The following is a 12,248-nucleotide window of genomic DNA, read 5'->3' as shown; positions in this document are numbered from 1 at the left end:
AGTGAATGCCTGGAATGCGTTGCCTGATAGGGTGGCGGAGGCAGATTCATTGGGGCCTTTTAAGGTGGGCTTAGATGGGCACATGTATGAGAGGAAAATAGAGGGATATGGGCATTCTGTAGGCAGGAGGGATTAGCTATGTCAGCACAACATTGTGGGCCAAAGGGCCTGTTCTGTGCTGTACTGTTCTATATTCTATCGACTCAAATGGGCTGAATGGCTTATTGTATTGTAAGTAAATAATATAAAAACCCATTATGACTCTAACAGATTAACCCAAGCAGCTGCTGTATGTGAAGCCTGGGCATACTTCGCCATTATTAATGTGTACCTACTGTTTGCTTTTATTTTAGGCACACTGTTTTTACCATGGCAATGTGAAGGGGTTTGAGCATTCCAGTGTAGTACTGAGCACATGTGGAGGTCTGCGGTAAGACTGACCGTGCATCCATTTCGATGACCATAAATAACTATCTACTTAACAATGAAAAAGAAATGGAATGATTTGCAAATTGTCTGATGAGTGTTCCAAGAAGACTTAGCTGCAGTGAAGGTGTGAGAAGGGAGCTGGGGAAAAGTAGGTTATGAGTAACGATGGCTGGTGTTTGTTGTCCGATGCCTAGTTGTCTTGAAAAGATGGTGGTGAGTTGTCTCCCTGAACCAACGTGGCCTGAGTAGTGATGATCGGGAGATCTGTATCTGTGATGGAACTGGCTGCATCGACTACCCTCTGTAGCCTCTTTGCATTCCTGTGCATTGGAGTTTCCATACCAGGCTGTGATGCCACCACTCAGAATGCTTCCCACTGATACAAACGTGATCCAAGGATGATGAAGGAACAGGGATATATGTTCATGTCAGTTTAATGTATGACCTAGAAGGATGTACCCCCACACAAGTCCAGAAGACGTGCATTTCTATAGCCCCTGAAGTTATCCTGAAGTACTTCACAGAATTTTTTATTTGAGGGTAGTTAATTGCTGTAGTGAGGCAACATCGGGAATTCTGGCGGGCAACTTGTTCATGTGAAAGCACCACAAGCAGCATTGAGGCAATTCTTTTTGTTATCATTGCACGATTGGTAACTGGGAGAGCTTCCTGTTCTCCACAGTGCCACGGGGTGTTTTGCAATCACATAAGAAGGGAAAAAGGGATTTTATTATTGTGTCGCCTGAAGGAAAGTTGCTCCAACAGAGCAGCTTTGCTTTGGTGGTCCACTGAAGTGTCAGGTTACATTGTATACTCATGTCTTTGAAGTAGGGTTCATATCCTTGGCCTTCTGACTATGCTAAAGAGTGCAATGACTGAAACTAGTTTACTGTTACATCAGGAATTCCTGGATATTAAAGTTCAAGTTCAGGTCGTTGGCATACGTACACAGGGTGTAAATGCCATGAAAATTAGCTTTTTGCAACAGCAGCACAGTACATTACAACCTTGACAAACATAAGTTAACATTAACTTACATTATGTAAATTTACATTTTACATGTAAAATTTTAGTTACAATTTTACATTTTACATGTAAACTTAAATTAACATTATGTAAATCATACATAACATGCACGACAAAATAAATATAACAACACTAGTGCAAGATCGAGAGAGAGAGAAAGAAGTACAGTCCGAGGTAGTGTGAGGGATTTTCAGGTTGGTTCAAGAACCTGATGGCAGTGGGGAGGAATCTGTTGTTAAGTCTTCAGGCTCTTGTACCTTCTGTTTGATGGCAGCATTGAGAAGAGGGCATGGCCCAGATAGTGGGAGTCCCTGATGATAGATGTCGCCTTCCTGAGACATCACCTCTTGTAGATGTCCTTGATGGTGGGGAGAGCTGTACCCTTGATGGAACTGGCTGAGTCCACCACTCTCTGTAGCCTCTTGCATTCCTCTGCATTGGAGTTTTCATACCAGGCTGTGATGCCACAAGTCATAATGCTTTCCACTGATTCAAGCATCACCCAAAGATGATGAAGGAACAAGGATACATGTTCATGTCAGTTTAGTGTACGACCTAGAAGGGTATTTGGAGATGATTATGTTCCCATGGTATTGCTGCCCTTGTCCTCCTTGGTGGTAGTAGTTACAGGGGTTGGAGAAATTGCTGAAGTACAGTTCTTACATAGGAAGAAAGGAGAGCCTGCGTTAAGCTCTGACATCCATTGTTAGTGAAACTTCCAACTGTCCACTGTCCTTGCTAAGGTGACCGATTTTGGATTATTCCCCGCACATCTCAATATTGTTTTATTGAGGACCACAATCTCATTTAAGGTCTTACTCGAACAGTAAGTCTGAGGAACATCATAACCAAATAGAATGAAGAACATGAGCTCCTGATTTCCTTCATTTCTCCTATCTGTGTGTACTGACGGGGTGCATAACACCTCCCAGGGAAAAGGGAAAAATGTCCATATTCATTTGTCATGGTGGCCTTTTACTCATTGTGTAGATGTTGGGATGCTGTCTATTAACAGTGTTAACTTCCCTTGAAGTGTAACCCAACTATCTGAGATCTTCCAGTGTTTAGTTACCGGTAAACAAACTAACCTTGGAATGACAACTTGGAATGGATCTGTTTTCTATTCAAATATGTAGTAAGTTGAGTTATGTTACTTGGCAACTAGTGTTCTATACAATAAGCCAAAGCCAAGATCAAAGTGAAGATGGAGGAGTTCTTGGGAGTGTAGCAACAGCTGAGGGTTGTAAGAGCAGATGTTTGGGAGTTTCATGCCTCAAGTCAGTATAAAAAGAATTTTCCTATTTATAACTGAAAGAAACCACAAGACATCTCCCCGGATGAAAACAATGAACTTCCTGCAGTGCATGTTCTGTCAGGATCAATCAGATCAGTTTATTAATGTTTATATGGAAACACGGAGCAAATTGGTTGCAGATGGAGAACTTTGCTCTTCAGTTTTTGCAAGGAATGTGTGTTGTACCTTTCCTGATGAGGCAGAATTACTTTGTTAATATCCCACACAGATTCTGTACTTCAAAACTGGACCATCAGTCTGTGTTGTTAAGGTGGAGAAACTAGGCCAGTGTGATAAAAGTTAAGGTAATTATTAGTTTAGCACTGCCTTAGTGGTTACCTCTTGAATCTAAAGATTTGAGTTCATTCCATAATTCATAAGACTTGAGCGCACAATCTAGGCTGACATTTGAAAGCATTATTGAACAATGTAATATTTAAATATGTCACACTGACAGGGCACAGTCTTTTATAAGAGATATTAAACTGAGGTCCTCTTTGTGTTGAAGTGCCCGTGCTTTTAATCAAAGAAGACCAGAAGAATTTTCTACGTGTCTTGTCAGTATTTACTATTCAGTCAATACTCCCCCTTTTCCCAGTAATTATTGGGATAAGTTTCTACCTTGCTGGTGGAGAACAACATAGGATGGAGATGAGTTCAGTAGAAGTTGAGCTTCACTGAACTGGAATCAAGATGGGCAAAGTTGTGAAGTTGATATGCCGAGATCTGGATTTGATCTCCCTGAGTAGAAATAGCAGCATTTTCCTGCTTTATCCAGCCCATTCATTGATAAGAAAATGAACCGTAGACTTTCCTGTTCGGTAAAATGTATGGAAAATGCACACACATTGCTTGTACAGTTGAAATAAACTCCTATTTATGCTTACGATTTAAACTCTAAGCTGAGATAATGTGACTTATTAATACATCTTCCAATTATTCTTCCTCTTGTTCCTAAGTTGCTTACCAAACTAAAATTCAGTCTCAACATGACAATATAAGTAGTAATACATCATCAATAGCTTATCCTGGTCCAACCACTTAGATGCCATGGCCAAGAAAGCTCACCAGTGCCTCTACTTCCTCAGGAGGCAAAGGAAATTTGGCATGTTCCTATCGATCCTCACCAGTTTTTATAGGTGCGCCATTGAAAGCATTCTATCCAGATACATCACATCTTGGTATGGCAACTGCTCTGCTCAAGACCGCAAGAAACTGCAGAGAGTTGTGGACATAGCTCAGCACGTCATCAAAACCAGCCTCCCCTCCATACACTTCTCGCTGCCTTGGTAAAGCAGCCAACATAATCAAATATCCCTCCCACCAAACCCCGGACATTTTCTCTTCTCCCCCCTTCCATCAGGCAGAAGATAAAAAACCCTGAAAGCATGTACCACCAGGCTCAAGGATAGCTTCTATCCCACTATTATAAAACTATTGAACGGACCTCTTGTATGATAAGATGGATTCTTGACCCCTCAATCTACCTCATCATGGCCTTGCACATTATTGCCTGTCTGCACTGTGCTTTTCTGAAACTGTAACACTTTATTTATTAACAGTAGCATTCTGTTATTGCTTTTCCCTTGTACTACCTCGATGTACTGATGTGGTGAAATGATCTATATGGATGGCTTGCAAAACAAGGTTTTTCACTGTACCTCGGTACATGTGACAATAATAAACCAATTAGAATTATCAATTACTAGTGAGGTGGCTGGTAGTGAGACAGCCCTCACCCCCATCTTCACCTGCCTGGTACCTTTTTCTGTTGATCTTGATGGAAGAGAATATCTGGTGGAGTGTGTAGACCAGCCTGCCTATATCATATGTTTTGACCTCTCACCCAAAGACCAATTTTGCTCTCTCCCATACATCCGTTCCACACATTGACTGTTCTACCAATGCCCTCAGCGAGTGAGAATATCAGTTTAAAGCCAGAAGTGCTTATTTTATGATGGTGGGGCCATAGTTAGTGTGAGGTAGCTAAAACTACCTAAAATCATTTCACATTGGATCCTCACACTGGCCCACACATTGGTGTGTGGTGGATTTGAACTTGGATCCCAGAATTGAAAGATCGAACATTATATCATTTAATTCTGTGACCTTTTAACTTTGATGCCATAAGGTTTTGACAAGTTAATAATTGTTCTCCAGTAATGGAAAATATATTGCCTGAATGGTTTCTTCTGTGCTAGGGGTCTGATCGTTCTAAACACAAACGTCAGCTACCTCGTGCAGCCACTTGACGATGGTCTCAGCCAACATCTCATCTACAGGGCTGAGTATCTAAAGCTGAAAAATGGGACCTGTGGTCATCAACAGAGTGAACACAAGGAAAACTGGATCAAAGATTTCACCAGTCACCTTCATCCAACTCATCATCGGGTAAGATTCATAGAAATGGGGGCTTCGGCAAAATTCATACAAAGAATCTTAACCTGTTCATTATGCCGTGCGTCATTTATTTGTGTCTACTGTTTGTTGGTGAGTGGGATAACTAATAACATTTCTGTGGCCGAGAGCACATAGACTTCAACATCAGAAATTAAAGAGCGTACTGCCAATTTGGAGAAGATTAAAGAAGTAAACCCTTTGACTATTATGAAAATCACATGGCAAAAATAGTATACCAGGTATCATGATAAACCAAAGGTTGATTGTAAGTGAATGAACAACCACCATTTCAAAATTCTTTTTCCACTATTTTAGTTTATTGGTTAATATGTCTACTTTAAACAGGCTTTTGGCATTAAAGATTTAGGGAGGGATTTCAATCAATGTGTTAAGTGGTTGTATGCAGGACACTAACTGCATGAATTGGAGAACTCAAATTTTGAGACTCAGTCGCATTAGAGGATTGACTGGTTTAACTTTTAGTTCACTTGTCCTGCAAGAATGATGTTATACGGTTGTACACCCAGACCTCTAAGTATTATTTCTACTCTCCACAGAACAAGAGAGATGTGGTGAAGGATATGAAGTATGTGGAACTTTATTTAGTGGCTGATTATGCTGAGGTAAGGCTCTTAATATTCCTTAAAATTCTTCACTGCTTTGCTTTATTCAGTGACAGGTGAAGGATCAAAGCTCATAGGCCCAATGAGGTGGAAAAGATTGGAACTGAAGAGAAGTCAGGGAAGTCTGAGGGAAGGTTGTGGTTTAGAGTTTTTGGAGACCAAAAAGGGATGTTGGATTCAGACAGCATTCACTGACATAGGTGTTGACTTTGTGTGATGGTGTAAAGTGGAAGATCAAGAAACTGATAACCCATTTTCTTTCTCACTGATTTCAATAGAAATAAAAAAAATGTGGAGAATTTAACACTGGTTGTCACCTCTCTGTTGCCTACTTTACACCATCACAGAAAGCCAAGACCTATTTCAGTAAGAGCTGAGTTCTTATCTTGATTTTCCCAGCTATCTGTCACAACTTAACAGCTCTGGGAATGTTAGAAAATCAGGCTGTACTCTGTTTTTACAGTATTTATGAAAATCTTTTGCAAAGATTGTGGGCACCTTTGGGACTATCTTCCCCTGATCTTCATGTGCTTTTGATCAAGGGTTACTGAATTGCAAACATGGCAACAAGAAACTGATGGGGACCCTGAGACCAGTTTCAGCACTTATTCACTGCCTTGGGTCAAAGAAGATTTTACATCCACCAGCATGTAAACCTCATCAGCACCTCAGTTAACACCATTGTATTGTTGACCTTGCTAAAGATATTCCCTTCCCTGTGCATTGTCTGGTTTGGCACAAAAGTTATGGACCACGAGGTCTAAGCTTTAAACATTAATCTGCGGTAGGAAAGTGACCGTCATTTAGTTTTCCCTCAGATTTGGTATCAGATACTCCCACTGCCAGCAGTTTCACCAAATATTGAAAGATAAAACTCTCTCCTGTGCTCCCAGTATGAACCAGCTGGGTCCAAACTTCTGTAAGATTCACTGAGAGACAGCCTCCTGTGCTTTGGGAACTGCATGAAGGCTGTACAAACTAGAAGATTAAAAAAAAAGTAAATCCAGACAATATTTGCAGGTTTTTGGGAGAAGTGACCTGACGTAACAAATTGAAATGAGACTCTAGGAAGTGAAAATCAATAAAGCTGCAGATGCTGGAAATTTGAAACAATAGCATAAAATGCAGGAAGCACTCAACACATCAGGCAGCTGTTTTTCTTTCTGATGACCAGTCTTTGACTTGAAGTATTATTTCCATTGTTCTTTCTACAGATGCTGCCTGACCTGCTGAGTGTTTCCAGCCTTTTCTGCTTTTCTTTCAGACTCCAGGAGGTATTCCCGTATGCAGAGAGTGATCAGCTGCCCTGAAACATGGCCAAAGCCAAGACTATTTGATAGAAATTGATTTCCATGATTAGTCAACGTTATTGTTGTGTCATGGGACCATTGAGGAAAGAGAAGGCCCTTTCTTGATCTTGTAGTTCTTTTGTCCCTATGACATGGGAATAATTTTGGAAGAGTAGTCAGTTGTTGCAGTAGACAAACAGTGAGCTTGCAGATGAGATGGAATGAAACAAACAGTGCCTCTAATTTGGGCTGAATGCTATACATCTTTATCTAAATCTATCATTTTTTTAGTTTCAGAAACATCACTGGGATCTTGAGAAAACAAAACAGAAGATGAAGGAAACTGCCAATTATGTTGATAAGGTGAGAACATGTGCGAGAGGTCTTTATATGTTTGTACTCACAAACTGTATCCATGTGTGAGTGTGTGTGTGTGTGTGTGTGTGTGTGTGTGTTGGTGTCTTTGTCCATTTGGAGAACTTGGCCTCCAATTGTCCTGTGAAATTGGCTGTAGTGCTGGCTACATTCTGATATTGGCCACATTTCAACACCACTTGGTTGACTGTAACACACTTCCAGAATGTCCAGAGCTGGCAATAGGTGGCATCGAAATCCTTTCTTACTACTGACTGGAATGAAAAATTGCATTACAGTGTGGAATCTGGAGGGCTTGCAAATGTGCATCAAATTCACTGGAAATAATAACTGTTGCAGGCCAGTGGGTGTGTTTTGGGATCACCAGTGCTGGGCACGTGCACAGAGCCAGCTCTTGCGTTTTGATTCACTTTTCAAGTCTGCCTCTTTACTGGCATGTTTCTCTCAGTATTATAGGTCACTCAATATCAGGATTGCACTGGTTCACTTGGAGGTGTGGACTCATGAGAACAAGTGTGAAGTGAGGGAGAATCCCTACAGCACCCTCTGGTCCTTTTTGAAATGGAGACGGCAGGCACTGACCCGGAAGAAGCACGATAATGCGCAGCTGATCACGTAAGTGCCAAGGGCATTTTCCTTGTCTTCCTCCAGGGTAAGTACTTGTACTGCAAAAAGAGTAACTAATACCAGCTAAAACCCACTGAGATGGGCTCTCTGCTTGATGCAAGACATTGGGAGAATTTCCCAGTGCTCATCCCCAATAAAGTGTTCCGTAACATTGTATTATCTGCATTCCAACTCCCTTCACCACCAGAATGCTGTCCCCTTTCAGCAAATCATTTGAATTAGGAACAGGAGTAGGCCATTCGGTCCATTGAGCTTTCACTGTCATTCAATAGGATCACGGGTGACCTGGTTGTAACCTCAATTCCGCATTCCTACCTGGCCCCCCTGACAACCTTTCATCCCCTACTTATCAAGAATCCATCCATCCATCCATCCATCCATCCATCTCTGCCTTCAAGTATTCAAAGACTCTGCATCCACTCACCTTTGAGAAAGAGATTCCAAATGCTCTACATGGCTCAAGTCAGGAGTGCCTATTAGTTTGTAAGCAACAAACAATCTTAATGGAAGAACTCAGCAGGTCGAGCAGTTTCCGTGGGATGGACGCAAAAGACTGGAGATATTAGAATCTGGAGCAACAAATAATCTGCTGGAAGATTTGATTTTAATATTCATCCAAGGGATGTGGGCTTCGCAGGCTGAGCCAGCATTTAATTGCCCATCCCTAGTTGCCCTTGAGAAAGTGGTGAGCTGCCTTCTTGAATCACTGTGGTCAGTGAGGTGAGGGTATACCCACAATGATGTTAGGAAGTTATGGACTACTCTACACTTGCCTGGATGAGTGCAGCGTCAACAACACTCAAGCTGCTTAACACCATACTGGAAATAGCAGCCTGCTTGATAAGCACCCCATCCACAACCATTCACTCACTCCACCACTGACACACAGTAGCAGCAGTTTGTACCGTCTAATGGATGCACTGCAGCAATTCAAGAAGGCAGCTCTCCACCACGTTCTCAAGGGCAATTAGGGAAGAGCAAGTAAATGCTGGCTCAGCCTGCAAAGCCCACATCTGTTGAATAAATTGAACAAAACACCTCACAGCCCTCAGAGAGAGAAAAAATAATCACCTCTTGCTTACGTGGGTGACTTATCTTGAGATAAAGATAAGGCATTTTGTAAAATACCAACTCTAATATCATGAAGTTGAGATGCATGAGTCTACAGTTGAACCACACTCATCACAGGTCTCCAGATTGTTTACATAGCTGCATTGCCATTCAGAACAGCACCCCACACCCACCTTCCTGTATCGGGAAGAGGAAGAATCAGTAGGTGTCCAATTCTAATCACCAACAAATGATCCCAGCTGGAAAGGGTATATGTGTGATACAGTTTATATAAACAGTATGCAAACAAAGGTTGCTTTTACAGTCTGTAAAGTAGGTAGTTAAGGGAAAACTTCAGTAACGTACAAAATACTGAATTTGGTAAAAACCTCAGCCAAAATAATACTGGACAGAACCATAGATTAATGAGAAGTGAATATAGATCAGATTTTGCAAATGGCTTCTTCATGTAAAGGATGTCATGTAATTTGCCAGTCTGGATCATAGAAATGAGGGAAAGGATAGGGGTTGTGTTATGGATTTTCTGAATGAATACTGTCCATGATTTTGTGCCCGTTGATTTTATTTTGGCATCAGTCCCAGGACGAATTTCTGCCACATACTTCTGGCATTGGAAAGTCCTTCTTGCTCTTTCCAATGTGGGTAATAGATTGAAAGTCACTTGTAGCATATTCTAAGGAAATTATCCCCATACTTTGAAGGACACTGTTGGATGAGTTAATAATTGAGGGAGCTCAGCCAAAAAAATGGCCTTTTCTTCTCCTTGATTTTATTCCTGTCTTGTAACGCTGAATGTTTTTGTATTTAGGGGGATCACCTTCAATGGTACTACCATTGGCTTGGCACCCTTGATGGGTATGTGTTCAGATTATCAATCAGGAGGTGTGAATATGGTGAGTGAATGCTGCAGGTGATCTGATACAATAAAGTTCAGATTTATTTTCCACCAATCAGTGTTGGAGTGATCAATAAAACTTAGTGGTAGATTGTGGCTTCAATGGCATGATTCTCTCCTTAGTAAATTCCCTTTAGTACTTTTTGTACTGTTTTCATTTCCGTTTCAAATCCACTTGGTGAATTTTAAAGGTTAATGACTAAATGGTTCTATAATTTATTTTTATAATTTGGTTGGTAATAATAAAATTAAGACAATGGATTGGATCCTTTTCTTTCCAGTAATCAAAATGGCTGCCACTTAAGGTTAAGATTATTCAACCTAGAGACTGTATTTGTGCGTCCAAATTTAGGGGAAAAGATGGGAGTGAATCTCTAGACTGGGACTCCTGATTTTCAAGAAGGAGATGGGTCAGTTTGTGATCAGTGCGTCTCTGTGTGTGGGGATAGGACCATGCCTGGATGTACGGCTGCTCCCATGTCTCGTAGCTGTTCCATCTGGCCCAGTGCAAGAAATTGGTTTATTATTATTGTCACATATACCGAGGTACAGCGAAAGACTTTGTTTTGCATGCCATCCATACAGATCATTTCATCACATCAGTACATTAAGGTAGTACAAGGAAAAAACAATAACAGAATGTAGAATATAGTGTTACAGTTACAGAGCAAGTTCAGTGCAGGTAGACAATAAGGTGCAAGGCCATGACGAGGTAGATTGTGAGGTCAAGAGTCCTCCTTATTGCACAAGGGGATTGTTCAGTAGTCTTATCACAGTGGGATAGAGCCTAGTGGTACATGCTTTTGTATCTTCTGCCTGGCGGGAGGAGGGAAAGAGAGAATGTCCGGAGTGGGTGGGGTCTTTGATTATGTTGGCTGTTTTGCTGAGGTAGCGAGAAGTGTAGACAGAGTCCATGGAGGGGAGGCTAGTTTTGGTGATGTGCTGAGCTGTGTCCACAACTCTCTGCAGTTTCTTATGGTCTTGGGCACAGCAGTTGCCATATCAAGCTCTTTTGCATCTGGATAGGATGCTTTCTATGGTGCATTGATAAAAGTTGGTGAGGGTTAATGGGGACATGCCCCAAAGACTACAAGAGGAGAGTGCCATTGCCCTGGAACACTACTGCAGCACCAGGAAAGAATTGATGATGAGACCTGTTTTAATCCTCTTGCTCATGAATGTGAGGGCACTGGCCTTAGCTCGGGTGTCAGGCCTTGCTCAGTTGGTAGTTTGCTCACCTCCATCAGAAGGCCGTGGGTTCAGGTTCCACTCTGGATACTTGTGCACAGAATCCGCTCTGATACCTTAGTACCACCCTGTTGGAGGTGATGTCATTCACATGAGGCCTTAGACGGAGATCCTGACTGTCCTCTCAGCTGAGTGTCAAAGATTGAACAGCACTTTTTGATGGGGAACAAGAAATATTTATCCCTCAGTTAAAAGAAACAAAATATCTAATCATTACCTCATTGTTGTGTATGGGACCTTACTATGTACGGATTGGCTGTCAGCTTCCCTACAGCGTATGGAGTCCAGAAATATTTCATTGGTGATATGGCAACTTTGGACATCTTGAGGCACTTCCTAAATTAAGTTCTTTCCTTCCTTTCTTTGTGTTTAAGCATCACACAGCCAAACCAATACTGTAATTACTTTACTATTTTATAAGACTCTTGACTGGACCTCTTGTATGATAAAGAATTCCTGATCTCTCAACCTAGCTCGTCATGGGCCTTGCACTTTATTTGTCTACCTGCACTGCACTTTCTCTGTAACTGTAACACTACATCTGCATTCTGTTATTGTTTTCCTTTTGTACTATCTTGATGTATTTATGGAATGATCTGTCTGGACTGCATGCAAACAAGCTTTTCACTGTATCTTGGTACATGGAGTAAGGCCCTTCAGCCCAACTGGTCTATGTCTGCTAAGATTCCCATCTGAGCTGGTCCCATTTTCCCATGTTTGGCCCATATCTCTGTAAACCTTTCCTATCCATGTACCTGTCCAAGTATATTCTTAAATGTTGTTAATGTACCTGCCTCAACCACTTCCTCTGGCAGCTCATTCCATATCCTGACTACTCTCTGGGTGAAGAAGCTGACCCTCAGGTTCCTATTAAATCTCTCCCCCTTATCTTAAACCAATGCCCTTTAGTCCTTGATTCCCCAACCTTGGAAAAAAGACTGTGCCCATTTACCCTATCTATGCCCTTCATA

At 41.5% G+C, this 12,248-nt stretch overlaps 1 protein-coding gene across 3 annotated transcripts in view; it reads left to right on the top strand.

The window, feature by feature from the left end:
- Nucleotides 1-12,248, top strand: part of adam19b (ADAM metallopeptidase domain 19b) — a 134,619-nt gene that overhangs the window by 78,193 nt on the left and 44,178 nt on the right. For 2 of the 3 annotated variants that reach the window (XM_052014408.1, XM_052014410.1), the window contains 6 exons: nucleotides 354-430; nucleotides 4,951-5,140; nucleotides 5,707-5,772; nucleotides 7,353-7,424; nucleotides 7,885-8,051; nucleotides 9,943-10,027. In XM_052014408.1, the coding sequence (XP_051870368.1) occupies nucleotides 354-430; nucleotides 4,951-5,140; nucleotides 5,707-5,772; nucleotides 7,353-7,424; nucleotides 7,885-8,051; nucleotides 9,943-10,027 (657 nt within the window). The remainder of the gene's footprint in view (nucleotides 1-353; nucleotides 431-4,950; nucleotides 5,141-5,706; nucleotides 5,773-7,352; nucleotides 7,425-7,884; nucleotides 8,052-9,942; nucleotides 10,028-12,248) is intronic. The other variant, XM_052014409.1, reaches the window with a different exon arrangement.

Source organism: Pristis pectinata, chromosome 4, assembly GCF_009764475.1.
Source record: "Pristis pectinata isolate sPriPec2 chromosome 4, sPriPec2.1.pri, whole genome shotgun sequence".
Taxonomy (NCBI): domain Eukaryota; kingdom Metazoa; phylum Chordata; class Chondrichthyes; order Rhinopristiformes; family Pristidae; genus Pristis; species Pristis pectinata.
Note: the sequence above shows the minus strand (reverse complement) of the source record. Positions and strands in the feature narration are given on the sequence as shown.